This window comes from Melozone crissalis, unplaced genomic scaffold (assembly GCF_028551555.1).
Source record: "Melozone crissalis strain CALT ecotype California unplaced genomic scaffold, PUWL_Pcris_2 ptg000013l_1, whole genome shotgun sequence".
NCBI classification, from domain to species: Eukaryota; Metazoa; Chordata; class Aves; order Passeriformes; family Passerellidae; genus Melozone; species Melozone crissalis.
Window position 1 is genome coordinate 48,486,329 of NW_026535791.1, and position 17,652 is coordinate 48,503,980.

The 17,652-nt window shown below is 38.3% G+C and overlaps 1 protein-coding gene across 1 annotated transcript in view; it reads left to right on the forward strand.

The window, feature by feature from the left end:
* CCDC138 (coiled-coil domain containing 138) overlaps positions 1–17,652 on the forward strand; it is a 39,080-nt gene that overhangs the window by 16,738 nt on the left and 4,690 nt on the right. The window contains exons 9-12 of the mRNA XM_054272328.1: positions 2,243–2,404; positions 3,122–3,238; positions 4,312–4,504; positions 6,806–6,982. Coding sequence (XP_054128303.1) covers positions 2,243–2,404; positions 3,122–3,238; positions 4,312–4,504; positions 6,806–6,982 — 649 coding nt within the window. The remainder of the gene's footprint in view (positions 1–2,242; positions 2,405–3,121; positions 3,239–4,311; positions 4,505–6,805; positions 6,983–17,652) is intronic.

The window sequence follows — 17,652 nt, forward strand, 5'->3', positions numbered from 1 at the left end:
CTCCTCTGATGTTGTGTTCGCCTCCCCCGCCGGCCCCCCGGCTCTACCCGCGATTCGAGCTGACCGTCGCACCGGCTTTGACGTCACACCCGCGCGCCTCCTGCGTCCCGCCGCGGCGGCCCTCCGGGGCTGCGCGTTTTCCCTCAGCCCGCCTTGCGCGCTCGCCGCCCCCGCGCTGGTATGTGAGTCTATCCCCCGGTTTTTGCGAGTTTCGCCCTCCGCGGGCGTGTCCTCATCCTCACCGGCGCTGCTCGCGCCCGCCGCCGCCGCCGCGTCGCCGCTTTCGCCGCGAGCAGGCCCCCCCCCCGATCCCTTATCTTCCTGCTCCCCCCCTTCTGCTCCTGACTCCTCCACACTCTCTGGAGTTTCAGGACGCCCTTGGGGTTTGTTGCATTTTTTGATCGGGGGTTTTAATATTTTTTCCTGCTCTCTTTTTTCGAGAGCCCTTTCCCCCTGGCCTTTTAAAGCCAGAGCAATTTTTTTTCCGGAGCTCTGCCGCTCCGCCCCCTCCTCTGAGGGTGCCGCAGCTTCTCGCTGCTTTTCCAGTTTTTTAGACTGGACTGCAATACCTTGTAACATGATTCTTGCCGGCGAGAGTAGCTTTAACGCTGTCTCATCTTTTTTTGTTGCTAAAATATATAAATGCCTATTAATCTCTTGCCAAAACCCGACTTCGAACAAAAGATATGTTTCTGCAAGTGGGTAATTGAGCCTTGCCCATAATAACAGCTGTTTTAATTCTTTCTTTGGGATCCCTTCTGTATATAATTCTGCTACACTTTGTAAGGTGGATAAGATTTCCCGTTGTTCTTGGGAGAGTGTTGCCCCCATAGTATTATTTTGGCCTTCTTACCGAATCTGTCGCCAGCGTGGTCTGGAGGCCCTTGTTCTCCGTCCAGCAGATTACGAGGGATGGATCAGAGGCGCCTTTCTGGTCCCAGTCCAGGCCGCTCTGCTACGAGCTGTCTTCAGCAGAAGCTGAGAGATGGGATTTCTCAGTGACTGCTGATTTTTGCAGCTTCTCCCGGCCGGTTTTTTCTTTTTCTTCTTTCTTTCTTCAGGCTTCCCTCCTCTGGAGTTATCAGTGCTGTTCTCTTGGCTCTTCAGCTCTTCAGGGCTTTCCCCCCCCCGAAAGGTTTGGTGGGAGATAGCCCGCACAGCGGACGCCAGTTGTGGGATTTCTGGGCTGTTCAGATGGTCTGGGGAAAAGCCCAAAGATGGCCTTGGGCCCCCGGGTTCGAAAGGACGAGAGGAAGCTTCAGATTTGTTCTTGGTCTTGGTGTTTATTAATTGCTTATCTAAAAGATTTTCTCTTGGCCTGACAGAGTTCTGCTCAGCAGTCAGCCATGGGCACACACTGAAAGCCCCTGGGGCGGTCACCTATCTTTATACCCGGAGTTACGTATACCATATTTATCATTTTTCTCCAATACCCTCTACCCTTCTTAACCAGTGTTTCCCTAGTAAGGTCCAATCCCGGAGTGCCAACATCACCACAGAAGATGGAGGTCTAGAGGAAGAAGAAGAAGGAGAAGGGCACGCCCCAATTCCTCCATCTTACTTCTCTAGACCCCCCTGTACAGAAATCTTAAGCCCTGTATCTCACACTCCAATTAACTTGTCCCTTCACCATTCACCCCAGTGAAATCCTCCCGTCCTCATACTGATGTCATCTCCCATGTGGGATCAAAGTCCAGCCACCAGACATCTCTGGCAGCATTCCAGGACTCCCGAGCCCCCCCAGTTCTGAGAGACTGAGATCCCACAAGGCAGGATCAGCAGGACCAAGAGGGAGCTGCCTGAGTTGACCCTGCAGCCAAGCACAGGACAAAGTGTGCAGTTGGTTATCTGTGCAGCACAGCACAGGCTGCGCTGCTCGAGTTACCTGTGGTGTGGGTCTCTGACTCCTTGATGTACAGGGGTCTCCCAGGCAGGACTGCCACCTTCCCACCTTTGATCTGCATACAGTTTACCTTTCCCAGAGATGCTGTAAGGTGCAGTTCCATTCATGCTATACAGGCTTCTCATAGAAGATCACTGTCTGCTTGAATGCATTTTCCACAAGCTCACACTACAGTAACTTACCTCTCAGATTTTATCAGGCATGAAATTCTCATCGTTTCTATTATGCATAATATTTCTTAGCTAATGTACTGTCATGTATTTCAGTCTGTTACTGTTTTAGCTTAGAAAAAGCATTAAATTGAAAGCTGAAATATCTGATGATGTGAATATATTACAGCTACCATTGAATTCACAAGTCTATGAGCTCTTAACTTACCTTATGGATTGGATCTCTGACCAGCATCTTAGCAAAATAAACACACAAGAGAGAGAGGACAGTCATAAACCTAGGGTTACCCAGAGCTCAGAGAACTCCTGTACCCAGGAAAAGTGTATGAAGGTAAAGGGGTTTGGGTAGTTTGTTTGTGTTAATTTCACTGTGCTTTAAATTATTCTGAGAGTATAACAGGTCATCATGTAATTAAAACAAGATAATTGTTAGTAAGTCAGTATTCTCACTGCAGCAGTGATATATAATAGATAATTTTTCATTTGTAAAACATACAGATAATTTTTAATAAAAAGTGATATCCTGTCTCAACCTAAGAGCTTCAGCATTTTATTTCAAGTGACTTCTGTGTGGTGGTAGCTTGTCATGTGTTTTATGTGTGATGCATTGTTTTAAGGAGATCAACAAGTCAAATTTAAAATATTTTTATGCCTATTTAGATATTAAAATTTCAATTTATCACCAATAAAAGGTAATGCTATGCTGTATTTCAACACCTCTATTGTTTTTTCTTGTGGATACCAAGATTTAGAAATCAGTGAGGTATTCAGAAAATTCACTTTGTATTTATTTATTATATAAAAGATTTGTAGCCACTGTGATTGGATTTATATGAGATTAAGCTCACATGTATCTCCACTCCCACATGTAAACCTATGTAAAATTTAACACCTGTGTATGCATATAATTCTGTTAGCTGTACTGGATCTGCCCAGAAACATTTGCATATGTAATCTGATAAACTCCAAGAGAAAGTTAGGAGGTTTGTTTGTTTTTAGAAAATAGTTCATTTGCTGCATCTAATTCTGTTTTTGTATATTTTTGCAGCTTTTGCCTATAGCTGCTGAGCAACTCCAGTGGATGCCATATGTGAATCCTAAACTGCACGTGTCTGTGATTAAATTTATTTACTGGTCTATAAGACAGTTAGATACTGATACACAGGTAAAACAAGTAGTCATCATGCAGTATATTTCAAAAAAATCACAGAAGATATTAATGGATTTCACATATTAAATACATAGGAAAAATGGGTATTTTCAGGTAGCATATAGAAAAGAAACTGCTGTCTTTGTAAAACATAAATTCATAGTGTTGACCACAGAAAGTGGCAAATAAAAAATAAATTTGCCTACAAGTTAAATTTAAATTTCGCACTGTGTATTTAAATGTAGTTTCTCTGTGTATGTGATTTCTTTTGTGATGTCTAAGCACATCTGAAGTTCTATTTTTGCATATGTATTAACAAAGCTTGCACTAGAGAAGGCAGTTATTTTATTGTGTCACTTATGAGAATGAGATTTGTTGAAAGTGATGGAAGTGAGTGGCAAAGCAGTGAAGAAATTTTGATTTTTCTGTCCTCTGCTTGGTGTCTAACCGGAAGACATTCCTTGCTCTTTTTGACCAGTCTGCCATAAGAAAATATGTAGCAAAATAATAAAGAAAAAGATAGTTGTTGTACTGTAAAGACTCAGCATAGTGCTGTCAATATTCAAATGCTAGAAACTTTGTAAATATCCTCAGTTTAAATTCAATACAATAGTAAGATGTTTGGTTTAGTTCTAATAAGTGACTATATTTTAAACAAGCATATTGTGAAGTTTGATTCTGTGGAAATATTTTTATAGAGTTTATGATGAAAATCTAGTAGATGTTACCTCTGTAGTGTTTTTCAGCTTCATATTTAGACCTTGATTCTGTACATGCTTTTAAAGGACGTAACTTCAGGCAAGCTTACAAAATTGATTTGACTGAAACAGCTTTTTCTGAAACCAGAGGCACCTTAAATAACATCAGAGTATCCAGGACCCTCACTAATTAGTCTCTTGCTGAAGTGTGTGTTGATAAGGCACCATGTTAATATTGTTCAACAGCTTTTGAAACAAAGCAGTATCTCCTGTACTGATTATATTCCTATACATGGTCAAAGCATTTGCAATTTAGTGTTTAATTGCATGGAGAACATAAGTATGTCAAGTTGTAATGTTTGCACTAACCGCATGCACTGTTTGAAGCAGCACACAGCAATGAGATCAACCATGAGGAGACTTGGTGAAGATATCTTCAAAGGCATAGTGAGTAAGGGAAACCCACAGAGTTCTTCTGAACAGCCTACAGGAAGTAAATCAAAGTCAGCAGCTTTCTTCAAGAGTTTCTGTATGCCTCTGAGGTTTCTGTCAACTTTGATTGTGCTTAAAACAGTGAAACAAGGTAGGTCAAGATTTTTTTTACATTAATTTATCTATTTCAGTCTTGTGCCTGGACAAAAAGAATTTTAATGGTACTGTAGAATCTGTTATGCTTTATTAGTGAAAAGTGATTTTACTTGGGTATTGTGGAGCAAAATATACAAGTATAAATCTTGCTTTTATTAATTTTATGTTAGAATTTGTGTTTTTGTCAATATGATGACAAATCAGCATTATGAAGAGGGGGGAGAAGATAAAGGTTTCAAAGTAGGCACTGCAAGATGACACAAATCAGATTGTGTCTGAACAGCGTCAGAAAAGATGTGAAAAATACAACTCAAAGAATAAGAACTCTTCTCTCAGCTGATTTTTTAACTGCTGCCTTCAGTTTTAATGTCTTACCTTTCTTCAGGAGAAAAAGGGAACACGGTGTTGCAGATCCTTTTTTATGGAAGTCAGACAGAAAAGTAAATACCATTAAGAGCAGGTGTAAGGTGTGATTGCTGCTTACCTGCAGCAACTCAGCAGTACTGTGTGTCTGCATAACTGGGGCTTTCTGCAAGAATAAATTTTACAAGGATAGCATAAGAACAAACATCTCTATCATCCTTTTCCAACTCTTTGTGGTATCAACCACTTATTTTCCCTTTTCAAAGACAATCTAAAAGCATGGATCATTTTGATAGCAAGTAATTTTTTAGTGGGGTTACAATTGAGCAATCTAACCTAACCTCAGAGATGGTTCTGCTTTTGACAGGAAGGTTGGACTAGATGCCTACCTAAATAATTCCATGTTTCTATTTTTGCTATAAATTTTCCTCAGAATGGTTTGTATTTTAAAATATCTTTACAAATAACACATTTCTTTTGTCAGTAACATGAAGAGATCGATACAGGTACAGAGATGTTAATTTTCAAGGTACTCCTGAAATACCATGCAAAAATGTCAAAATCAGATGCCTGCTTTGGCATCTGATTTTTTTAGTCTCTTCCATGAAATATGTTAGGTTTTGGGGCAATTCTTAGACAGCAGAGATCCACATCACAAAATTGCTACTATCTGTGGCACCCTGATTGACACAAAACAGGAATGCCAAATATTTTAAATGCATAGGTAATGAATAGAGTTCTTATTCGTGGAAGTTGTGCTTCTGGTTTAGATGTTTAAGCAGAACATCAGAAAAAAGTATGTTTTCATGCTTAATGACCTGTGCGATATTTATATTGTGAGTATTTATAGTTAATACTCACAGGAATAAAATATGGTGGAAGACCATCCTGACATCATTTATGAACTAACACAGTGTTCCAGCTGTTGGAGGGAACTATTTCAGTCAACATATTTTGGTGAAGCATGATAATTAGTCTCAAATTGATACTCACATTCTAGGAATGTTTGATAAAAACAATGCAAGAAGAATTGAAATAAAAAACTAGTCATTGCAGAGACTGATTTTCCCTAAGCAGATGAACACTCCTGATTAGAATGAATCAGTTGAGCTTTTCATGATTGCTTTGTACTGCTGGCTGCTGTAGCACAGAAAATATGATCTGTTGTTAAACATATGTCAGATATCACCGTGTATGAATTGTATGAATTTTGATCACTCTGACAACATGGCACTAATGATGTGGTGATAAAATAGCAGATTTGGTTCGAACAAATGTCCTCATTCCTTCAAAATGTCAGTATCCAGCAGATGGCACCCTAGTTAAACTTATGAAGTAGGATAACTTGTTTCCCTCTGCTTAATTTTCTGTGCTCCAGATGATCAATATAATACCAAGATACTGAGGAAGATTTGACAGCAGGAAGTTAAGAAAATAGATTGGTCCACTTAATCTACATCCTTTGTATAATTTCTCAAAATGGATGAGAATATAAAATGTTTATACTGAAATATACAGCTTTTTAGAGAAGGAATGGGAGTAGTTGCTCTCATGAAAATAATTGCTCTCACTCAGACAAATCAGCCACTGACTCCCTTAATAGAGGTTTCCCAGATGTTGAAACCAACATTGTCTCAAACTATGCGAGTTTGTATTTTTTTTTCCTCTTTAACAAAATATTTGCAGGACTTTACATTTTTAAGTATATTTTTCTTAAATATATGAATTGTAGATAATCTTTTTCTCCACTCACAGTGGATTGTTAAGGAATACAAATAGGCAGAGGGCATCTTCAAATAAAAAGTAAATTTAGTATTTTCAGCTGTTTAACTTTTAAGTGTGTATCTGCCATGGTAGCTGTCAGATAGTTGTTCACATGGCTTAATGAGACAAGGATTATAGAAGTTTAATTGCCTGTATTTGCTATTTTCAGTGGATTACCTGGCTCAGGCATTTGAGTCCCTTCGTGCAGACTTGAAGACAGATGAAGGGAAGGCCTTATTTTTGGAATACCAATGTGTGCCTGTCGTATTAAGTCACCTAAAAGTATCCAGTACAAGTCTGCTTTCCAGGGCTCTTGATGGATTACTTCAGATGACCATGGAATCTGGTAAATGTGGGTAATTACAAAAAAAAAAAATATCATTATGAAAGCAACTGAGGAAAGCATAAAAACAATGGACAAGCAAATAAAAATACAGTGTAAAAGCTGTATAGTCTAATGTACTATTAGCAGTTCTTTGTACTGTGTACATTCAGTAAAGACATAAAATGTATTTCTGAATTGTCTGTCTTTTTCTGAGTCATCTTGTGTTTTCCTCTCCCTCTCAGCCACTGTTTTGTATTTCATCCTTATTTCTTGCTGTGAAATTTTGTAGCTATTTTTGGTTGGGTTTCAGTTTATTCCACTGTATTACCTTTCTGATATTCTTCTTTGAAGTCAGGCTGTGCCAGGGAACCCAAATCATGAAAACCTGCCAGAAGGTGGAGATAAAAAATAGGTTCTATTTTAATTCTCTTCCTAGTTTGGATGACCAGCTCATCCCCAATCATTTTTCAATTTGTAGGGTTTGGAAATGGTATTTCTAGATAAGATGGTTATGTTTTGCTGAATTTCACTGTGCTTTGGCCCTAGAAAAGCATTAGTAATCTTATTTGCCACAGCATTTCTCCAGGTGATACAGGTAAGGATCAATTGATGACCACCTGGGTGAGCATGAAGGTAGTGACACATTCCAATGCCATGTTGAATAAACCTTGTGAATGTTTTTTTTTTTTTAAGATAAAATCACTCACTGCCTTTAAGAATAGAATTGTATGTTGTTTTGGAAGTATTTTGCTATTATGCATTGTGCTAGTGAAATAGAAAGTATGTTTGACTTGGGATGGTATGTTGAGTACAAGGCAGTTTTGTAGCAACCTAAGTTCAAAAATATTTAACTAAAGTTCTATTCTTCCTTGCAGTCTTTTTCTGACCAGGTAATGAATGCAGTCTTACACTATTCTTCCTAATAATCATAATTGTAATTGGGAAAGAATTAATTGAATGCACAAAGGTAACCATCTAAGCAAGATGGACAGTGTTTGGTATTTCTTTGGGTAATGACTAGTACATCTGCAGTTACCTAGCAGTGGTCATTCTGATACACTAGGTGCCTGCAGTTTGAAGAATAATGAAGATATATTGTGAGACTCAAATTTTCTTGCTTGCTTCTCAGAGAAGTTGTATATATGTAAAATCAGGGAAGGAAGAGTACTGTGTAATTAAATTGACATTTGATTGAAAATTATTTCTTGGCAACCGGATATAAAGATTATATTATGTAGAGCCTCTTTGGTAGAATAAATTTCCAATACACAAATTAGGCATGGTCTGCTCTTTTCCAATACATAGTATTTTGCAAGAAATTTTTAACAATGAGAAATAGTGTTGCTGATGGGAAATTGGGATTTCATTCCTTTGTAAGCTTCCAATTAAAAAGTCATTAAAGACAAACTTTGGGAGGCAGCAGTGACTATTCAGAAGAGAGCTCTCTGTGTTAGAGTAAAACAGAAATTCATGCTCAGTGTTAAAGCTGTATTCATGTGCAGCTCTAAATATGAAGACATAGGTAGTGGCTCTTCACTAAAATATGGAGTCATATTACCCAAAAAGACAGCATCCAGTCAACAGGAGGCAAAGTCTAGACTTCTATTTTTTTATGTAATATGTACCATCCTAGGCATTCTCTCAATTTGTTGCAGTAATTTTCTGGCTATGTGGGAGTGTTACAATACTCTTGCTCAAAAATAATACCTTTAGAGATGAAGCTATTAGAAATTAAATTGGAAAAAAGGCCAGTGGAAATTTTTCTAGCATATGATTTTCTATAACTTTGTTTTTTAAGGTTCTTTTTTTGTGGGATGTTTTTACAGGTTCAAATCTCAGTTGTTCAGGCTGAAAAATGTGAATCAGACATGAAATAACTACTGTGTTGCAGTACTACTCCCTGTAACTGACTGTACATTTTTTATAATAATCAATGAATGCTAATGTTTCTGTGCAGTTCAGGCTTAGCTGAGGTCCTTAGGTAGGTTCTTTCCCCTGTAAGAAATTATTTTTCTCATGTTCCAGAAATGAAGCCTAGGTTTCCCTCATATACTGAGGATAATTACTTGAGCTGCATGTGAGGAATCCCAGAATCATAGAATGTGCTGAGTTGGAAGGGACCCGTCAGGAGCATCAAGTCCAATGCCTGGCCTTGTGCAGGACACCCCAAGAGTCACACCCTGTGCTCGGGAATGTTGTGCAAATGTTTCTTGAGTTCAGACAGGCTTCGTGCTGTGATCACTTCCCTGAGGAGCCTCTTCCAGTGTTCAACCACCCTTTCCGTGGATATCCAACCTAAACCTCCCCTGACTCAGCTTCATGTCATTTCCTTAGTTTCTCACACTGGTCATGAGAGTGACGAGATCGGTGTCTGCCCCTCCTCTTCCCTCTATGGAGATATCGATGACTGCTAGGAGGTCTCCCCTCAGTCTCCTCTTCTCCAGGCTGAACAGACCAAGTGACCTCAGCAGCTCCTCATACAGCTTCCTCTCTTTGCCATCCTCATGGCCTTGCTTTGGACACTCTCTTATACCTTAATGTCTTCTCTATATTGTGGCACCCAGAACTGCCCCAGCACTCAAGGTGAGGCAGCCCGAGCTCAGAGCAGAGCAGGACAGTCCCCTTCCTTGCCCAGCTGGCCATGCTGTGCCTGATGTCCCCGGGACAGGACTGGCCCTCCTGGCTGCCAGGGCACTGCTGGCTCATGTTCAGTTTTCTGCTGACCAGGACCCCCAGGTCCCTTTCCTCAGTGCTGCTCTCCAATCTCTCATTCCCCACTCTGCCTGTACATCCAGGGTTGCCCCATCTTAAGTGCAGAATCTGGCACTTCACAGCGTTAAACTTCATATGGTTGGTGATTGCCCAGCTCTCTAACTTGTTGAGGTCTCTCTGAAGGTACATACTAGTCTAAGACAGGTATTTCTCTTGATGGAAGCTAGAATGAGAGTCTGCAGTACTGCTTAAGCAGATTTGGGATTGTTTTGCATGTTCTTAACATTTTGGGTCAGTATCATTATTTAGCTTCATAGTATGTCTAGTACAGTGGGTTCAAAATTCAGGTTTCCCTTGCAAGTTCACACAACACTGATGGTGCTTCACTTACTGAAAATATGATGTGAAATGCAACAGCTGAGGCATTAATATCATCTTTTTTCTCTCTCTGTACAAGACCTTAATGGCAGATTAAAATTAATAGTCTCACTGCTGTGGATGTTACTGGCAGACAGCCTTTCATACAGTCCATCTCTCTTCAGGAGTTTAGCATAACAAGCTGTGAGAGTCCTGACACCAACATTTCAATGGGAAATGATAGAGGACTGAAAGGTGACACACCTCAGTACTTTTTTCTCTTTCTACATCTCCTCTGTACAGGAGTAGATAATAGCTGGAGCATACCTATCCAGTTGAGCCACTTGTGCAATTCTGTGAAGAAATGTTTAAGACTTTTGGTACCCCTGGGAAGCTAATTTTTATGTGCTTCTTGAAACTTGCATCAAGTTTAGCTGCACTCTTATTTTCTTGACATCTGTGAGTTTCCATGCCATTGTAGAATTCTAAAAAAACTAATCCCACTATCTAATCCCCTAATATAGTGGGATAGCCCTGGCTGAACACCAGGTGCCCACCAAACCACTCTGAAACTCCCCTCCTCAGCAAAACAGGGAAAAGAAAAAAAGATTGAGTAAATAAATTTTGGGTCAAGATAAAGGCAATTTATTAACGCAAAAGCAAAGTCCACACATGGAACCAAAGAAACCAAAAGATCCCATCAGTAGATAGTGTCTGACCACTTCCTGGGAAGTGGGGCTTCAGCATGCATAGAGTTTGCTCCAGAAGACATGTCATAAATAAGGAATGCCCCCTTCCCCTCTCATGCCTTCCTCCTCCTCTCTTCCCTTGGCTTGTGTTGCTGAGCTGATGCCATATGGAATGGGAGTCACTTTGGCTCAGCTGCTCTGCTTGTGTCCCCTCCCAGGATCTTGCCCAACCCCTCCAGGTGAGGGGGAATTTACAGACAGTGTTGACACTGTGCTGGCACTGCTTAGCAGCAGCCAAGGACTGATGTGTTACCAGCACCTTTCTAGCTCCCCATACAAAGCACAGCACTTCGAGGGCTGCTGTGAAGAAAATTAGCTCTTGTCTCAACCAGACCAGTACACCCAATCATTAACATATTTGGAATTGTAACAGTGTGATATACAGAATATATATATGTGTGTGGTATAAATATATATGCTGATCTTGTTTGCCTCACCTCTTTTACACAAATCTTAGGGCCTAAGGAAGAGGTAAAATGTTCTACTGATCATTGTTCTTGTCATATACAAACTCATTCATAGCTGGACCAAAGGCTGACTTTTAAATATCAGGGGAGAAAAAAGTTGAGGTTAGTATGTTCCTCAGGGCATAAGAGTGAGAGGAGCTGCTGAAGATGTTATGCAGTAATTCAGACAGTTTACTTTGTGTCAAAAGAGCTTCAGTTTCAGTTTACTTTTATGCTCTCATAGTATTGGGGTTTTTTCCATATTCCAGTACTTCTGTGGATTCTGTTCATTACTTTTACTGTTTGTAGATTTGAGGAACAAAATTTTGCAGCTGTGTTTTGTAAGCTGGTCCTTACCTAACCACTTGCATTTTGTTAGCAAGTTGCTTATTTTTACCTTTTCTAGAAAGTTAATAAACAACTGAAATGAAAACGTAGGCGATTCTTATGATAAACAATATAATACTAAAGAATTTATATTTCATGTTGTTTATATGCTGGAGAATTTTTTTTTTCAGATGAGCTCAGTGGCCTAAGTTGCAGTCTGGTTAGTTTAGTCAGCTCCCTTTAGGGGAAGTCATAGGTTGCTTCTGAATTCTAAATGTGGGAGTGAACAGCTTGTTTTGAACGTGATAGTAGAAAATCAACTCTACAAAGATATTTTATCTCTTTCCTCTTATTACATTCTGCTAATGTTTTTGTTTAGAACTGTACATAATGGTGTATAAATTGGTTTAGCTATATTTTTGCTGTAGGTATCTCATTGGTTCCTTTCTTGTTCCATGGTCAGACAGGAGGACTGTCCCTTCAGTTACATCCTTTTCAATTTCTTTTTTGTGCTCCATACCCATTGCCAGTATTTCAATCCATGTTTGTTTTCTGGAGGATGCCAACCTTTCCCTTGCTAAAAAGATTGACTGAAGAAAGCAGAGTCAAGGGAACAAGTCCTGCAGTGTTATTTTAGTCATGGTGCTCTTTTCCTTGAATCCGAGTGCCGTAACATTCAGCTTGATCCTTCTTTTGGTCTGTGAATCTTATGAGTGGTCTATAAAGGCATCTCCCTTGCTTTTCATTAAGGAAAAGGATAAGACATCTATTCCTGCTCATTTAATAGGGAAGAAAGATTTCAGTACCAGAGCTTTTGAAGGTTTCCTTACTTTAGTTAAGGAAAACAAGCTACCAGGCCATGGTGTTCAGTTTTTAGTCCCATCTCTAAGCTATGACCCTTGTGAAGACAGATCTAAAACCAAAATCTTCTCTGATAGAATTGTCATAGAAAGTAGGTTTAATATCTTGTTAAATGCTGAATGGCTTGTGATTGATTTCCACAAATGCAGAGTGCTCTGACTGCCTTTGAAATTTTGAGTGCAAAACATCAACTTCTACATGCCAAAGTTTCAGTTTAGTCAAATGGCATAAAATGTATTTATTGCTTAACAAATTCCCATTAAAATTACTATGAAAATTAATGTTTGATAATTAAAGTAATTGTTACTTCTAATTATCCAGATTGTTATTGTATGAAACAGTGGCTTCCAGTGCATCTTCATACCCCTAGGAATACAAATTTCTTTCCTCAGCACACCTTGTTTCTAGGACAGTAGTTGCAGCACACTGTTCAAGAGAATTCCTGGATACCAGACTTAAAACATTTTCTGGAAACAATCTAGTAATAAGTAGCATGACCTCATCAAGAAAATTTGTTCTGTGGGTGTTGAAGAATATCACATCATTGGTATTAAATCACTTTGTAGCTGAATACTTGTCATATGCAATCTTGTTCAATAATGTTCTTCCTGTCTTCTCACACAGCTTACTATGTTTAAAATAAACTTGTAAATCAGTTTAAAGGGTTTCAAATGATGTAGTGAGTTTATATTCACCTATCAAAAATACCATTGTTAACTGCAGTCTGGTTCATGCCTGATTTAGAAACTGTTGACAGAGAGCTCCCTGCCTCAGTTTCACATTTTGCACTTTTATACAAAGACATCATGTGTCTTAAATTCCTCCTGCAGTGATATCTGACTGTGTCAGGTAGATTAGTATGTTCCCTTTTTGCAACCTTAAGTTCATTCAATGAAATCAAAATTTAACTGCTCACTGGACATTACAAAACACTGGCATTTGCTTTAAATAAAACTTGAATGTACTTTGTCTTCAGGCTTGTTCCTGTTTTGCAGAGAGTATATTTTATATTAGTGTGTACTTATTCACAAATCAAAATGAGAGCACCTTCAAAAAAAAATCTCAAAATGATGCTCTCAAGTTTACTGTAAGTTATGGCACATTCTGGTAAGGCTTAAGTGTGATTTCTTAACCATATTGACATAACTGAAGAATTTTAATAACTGCAAAAATGAACTATATTTACATATTCACTGAACCTTGCTTATAGTTTTAATTTTTTTTTGGGAAGAAAATATTATGGTCATGGATAACCAAGTCTGTAGTCTCAGTCCAGATGTAGTCTCATAGGGAAGTTAATGAAGCCAGTGAAGATAGAAGGATTTTCTCCATAGTAAGAAGCTGTGTTTATTTAAATGTAAACTGGAGTCTTCTTACATTGACCATCTATAGGAAACTTCTTTTTTCCTTTTTGCTGGAATGCTTCTGTAACTGATCCTGGGAATTCTACAACATGCACTGTTCTGTGGGTACTTCTAAAAAGTCAGTGGTCAGAATTTGCCAAGAAAACTCAAACCTACCCCTTTATGTTTCCTTTTCAGTCTTAGCATTTTGAGATTTTACAGACTACATGCAGTGTGGCATGGAGTAAAAAATGCTCATATGCCTAAACAGATTAAAATTCAACATTTTCCAGCATATTATCTTTACTGGTAACTTTGCAGGGTTGCAGCTTTTCAAGTAAGTTTTTTCTGCAGCACTGGAAGGATAGAAATGTCAAGTTGGTGAATATTGTACTAAGATAGGGTTTCCCTCACCTGTGTGAAAAGCAGATGTGAAATTGTCCTGAGGACTTGTGTTTTGAAGCTATAGTGATAGAAATGATTTACAGCTTACGTGGCATGAACACTGAAATACAAATCATTTGAAAGGAAATCCTTCCTCTATTATCCTATCTTACCTTTGTAATTTTTATTCATTCTTCTGAAAACAGTGGATAATTGTGTTGGATTAATAGATGTTTTAGTTTAATATCTTAACCACAGATAAGGATCTCTAACTCTGTTAAATGCAGACTAGATAATGCTATTATCTAGGACCCACCTATATGTGCTGAAAGTGAGCAAGTACACCAAAACTTTGCACACATTTTTGTTAATTCAATTAAAATTTAGATTTAATACTTTGATTTTGATGAAATTCATTTAGTATGAAGTACCCTTCTCTAATAACAAATAACATCTGTGTCATTATTTTCTCCCTCTTCTAGTACAAATCATGTAATAGTTAGCCATTCTGAATTTTGGACCCCTGTCTCATCTACTCCAAAACAATAAATAGAAGAAGCCATTAAATATAAAGTTATGTAGAGCCAAGTAGCCATTTCAGAAGTAAAGGTTCATTGTTCATTTTGGATAATAACGTGGTTCTTAAGCAGTGTATCAATTTGAAGGTAGATGTGAATGCTAACTTTTGAAAATTATTTTATGTTAAAAAGAGTTGTTTATATCAGTATTTGGATATACACATCCCCTTTCCAGTCAATTTAAGTTATGAAATCTTTAGAACACTGAAGTTTATTCAAGTAAGATCTTGTTTGCTCTTATTTACTAAACTTGCATATTTTTAATAAAAACTTTACAATTTTATCTTTTTCCATAAAATTATTTAAGTAGGAAGAATATTTTTATACATATTTTGTTTTGTATTTGACTGTTAGAACTATTGTACTTTTTAGCCAGCTTTTTTTGGAACAATGTCATAATTTATATAATTCCATGATGAAAGGCTTTCCTTGGAAATGGAAATTTAAAATTGTATAATTTGAGTAATGTCTGTGCATTGTCAGAGCTCAGACTTTATATACCCTCTCACTTTAATGTTACAGAACTACAGATGATGCTTTTATGCTAAGGTTTTCTTCGCATTTGTGTTTGGAACAAAGCTCCTTCAGGTGTGTGCTGAGAGAGTTGTGATTCTTTCTGTGATTCTGGTATTTCATTGAGCCTTTTCTGGCTTCTTGAACAAAGAAACCCATAGTAGTGTACAACTGCAATTTAAAATGCTACCTAGGTTATTTGTAAAATGTTTTTTTCTCTCTGTCAGGCCTTATCAGATTCAGTCTTTAATGGTAAGGCTGTGTTGATTGCTCAAATACAAGCTGAGTTCAATCAGCACAGCAAAAGCTTTCATCCTCTGATGATCAAATCCATCCTTTGAGCCACTGATCATCAGTGATTTTCCAGGAAAAATGTATGTTGATTTTTAGTATATCAACTTTATGCTTCTGCTATTCTAGCAAGTAAGATAATTCTGATTTCCATGTATTTTATACCTGCTGCATTCTAAGTAGGCAGTTACAGCATGGAATTTTATTAGACTATTCCTACCTTTATACTATAGTCATTAACTAGTACACCAGATAAGCACAATTGAAAAAAATCAGTGTTTAAAACTGAAGTTCATTTTTAGTGAATTCCTTACAGAGCACACCTTCCAGCCATTCTGCTAACCCCCATTTTCTGCAATAGAATATCACGTGTTGCTTTCTCAAATGGTATTGACATTTAGATTAGTTATAACTGCTGTAAGCATTTATTTACCAGACAAAAATACCTGACTATTCTTTCTCAACAGCTGGAGTTCCTATACACATACTTACAGAAAAACCTATTTTATTTTATTTTATTTTTTATTTCTCAGCTTTAGTTCCTGAAAGGCACATATATTCAGTTTTCCATTTTTGGTCCAAATCCAATAAATACATTGCATTGACTGTTCTCTCTTTGCAAAGTGTTGCTTCCTGACTTGTTTTTTACCAGTCTGGGGGTTTTTTACTTGTATTTTTACCCCCCAAATAGTGCACTGTTCCACACATTGAGGAGGCAGTTTTTTCAAGAGAATGCTGTGAGAAACAGGGTTTTACTCAAGTCCAGGTAAATCATATCCACGGTCTTTTCCTCATCCACCAAGCAGGTTACTTGGCTGTGGATGGAGATGAGGTTGGTCAAGCAGGACCTGCCTTTCATAAACCCATGTTTGTGCTGGCTGGGCCTGATCCCTGCACATGCCATGTGGTGACACTCAGAATGAGCTGCTCCATGACCTTCCCTGGCACCAAGGTTGGGCTGACAGGCCTCTGAATTGTCCTTCTGGCCCCTCTGGTAGATGAGTGTCACAATTGCCAGGCTCCAGGTACCCAGGCCTTTCCCCATGAACCAGAACTGCTGGTAAATGATGGAATGTGGCTTGGTGAGCATTTCCCACTGGCTTCCTCAGTACCCTTTGGTGGATCCCATCTGGTCCCATAGGCTTGTCTGCGCGTCTGAGTGGTGCATCAGCTCACTGACCAAGGCTCCCCTTGGACTATGGGAGCCCCCTTCTGCTCCCTGTCCCTGTCTTACAGCTCAGGAGGCTGGATACCAGGAAAACAACTGGACTTGTTATTAAAGACTGAGGCAGTGAAGGCATTGGGTAGTCTTTTCCTCATCCTTTGCTTTGTTTCCACTTCACAGCCAGTAAAGGGTGGTGATACTCTTGGTGGGGAGACCCTGCTGCATCACTCACTTGCATTGCTGAGACGTTCTCTTTTCCCATCAGATCCTCTTGCAATTAGAAAACGAGACAAAACTATAATCGGTAATTTGTTGAAACACGAACTTAGAGTTGTCATTTTATTTCCTGAAGTGACATAGCTTTAGGTATGAAACAGAATTTTCTGGGTAACTATAGCTGCTGAGATTTTATGCTGTGTGACTGATTACTTTGAGGGTAAATTTCATATGAATCCTGTCAACAATGATAAATTGCTTATTGTTCATTGCAGTCTACCAATCAGGCCAAGCTAATGCAACTACAGCACGCTCTAATGTTTTAAGGATACCACTGGAGGCTTTTGCAGATTATTTTAAATTGTGACAAAGTCCTGTCAGGATAAATTCCAATTATATTTTTCTAAAATAGTTAAAAGCAAAATCTATGCAGAATCTAAGGCACCAAAATATTTAAAAATGTGAAGCTTATTATTTTTAGTTAATCAGCTAGAGATGCATTTAAATTATGTATTTATTTTGTTCATATTCTGATTACTTAGAATATAATTTTCAAAAGCTTATCTGAATTGAATATATAAACAGTGTTCAGAAAGTCCATTTAAACATGTACTTTTTTCAGTTGAGTTTCATGTGATTAACTTTGCAAACATTTAGACATTAATATCATGTTAGCTTTTCTGTTTTATAGGAGAAATCTTCTGTCTTAAAAGTAATGTTGTCTTTTACGTTAATTTGTAAAATTCAAA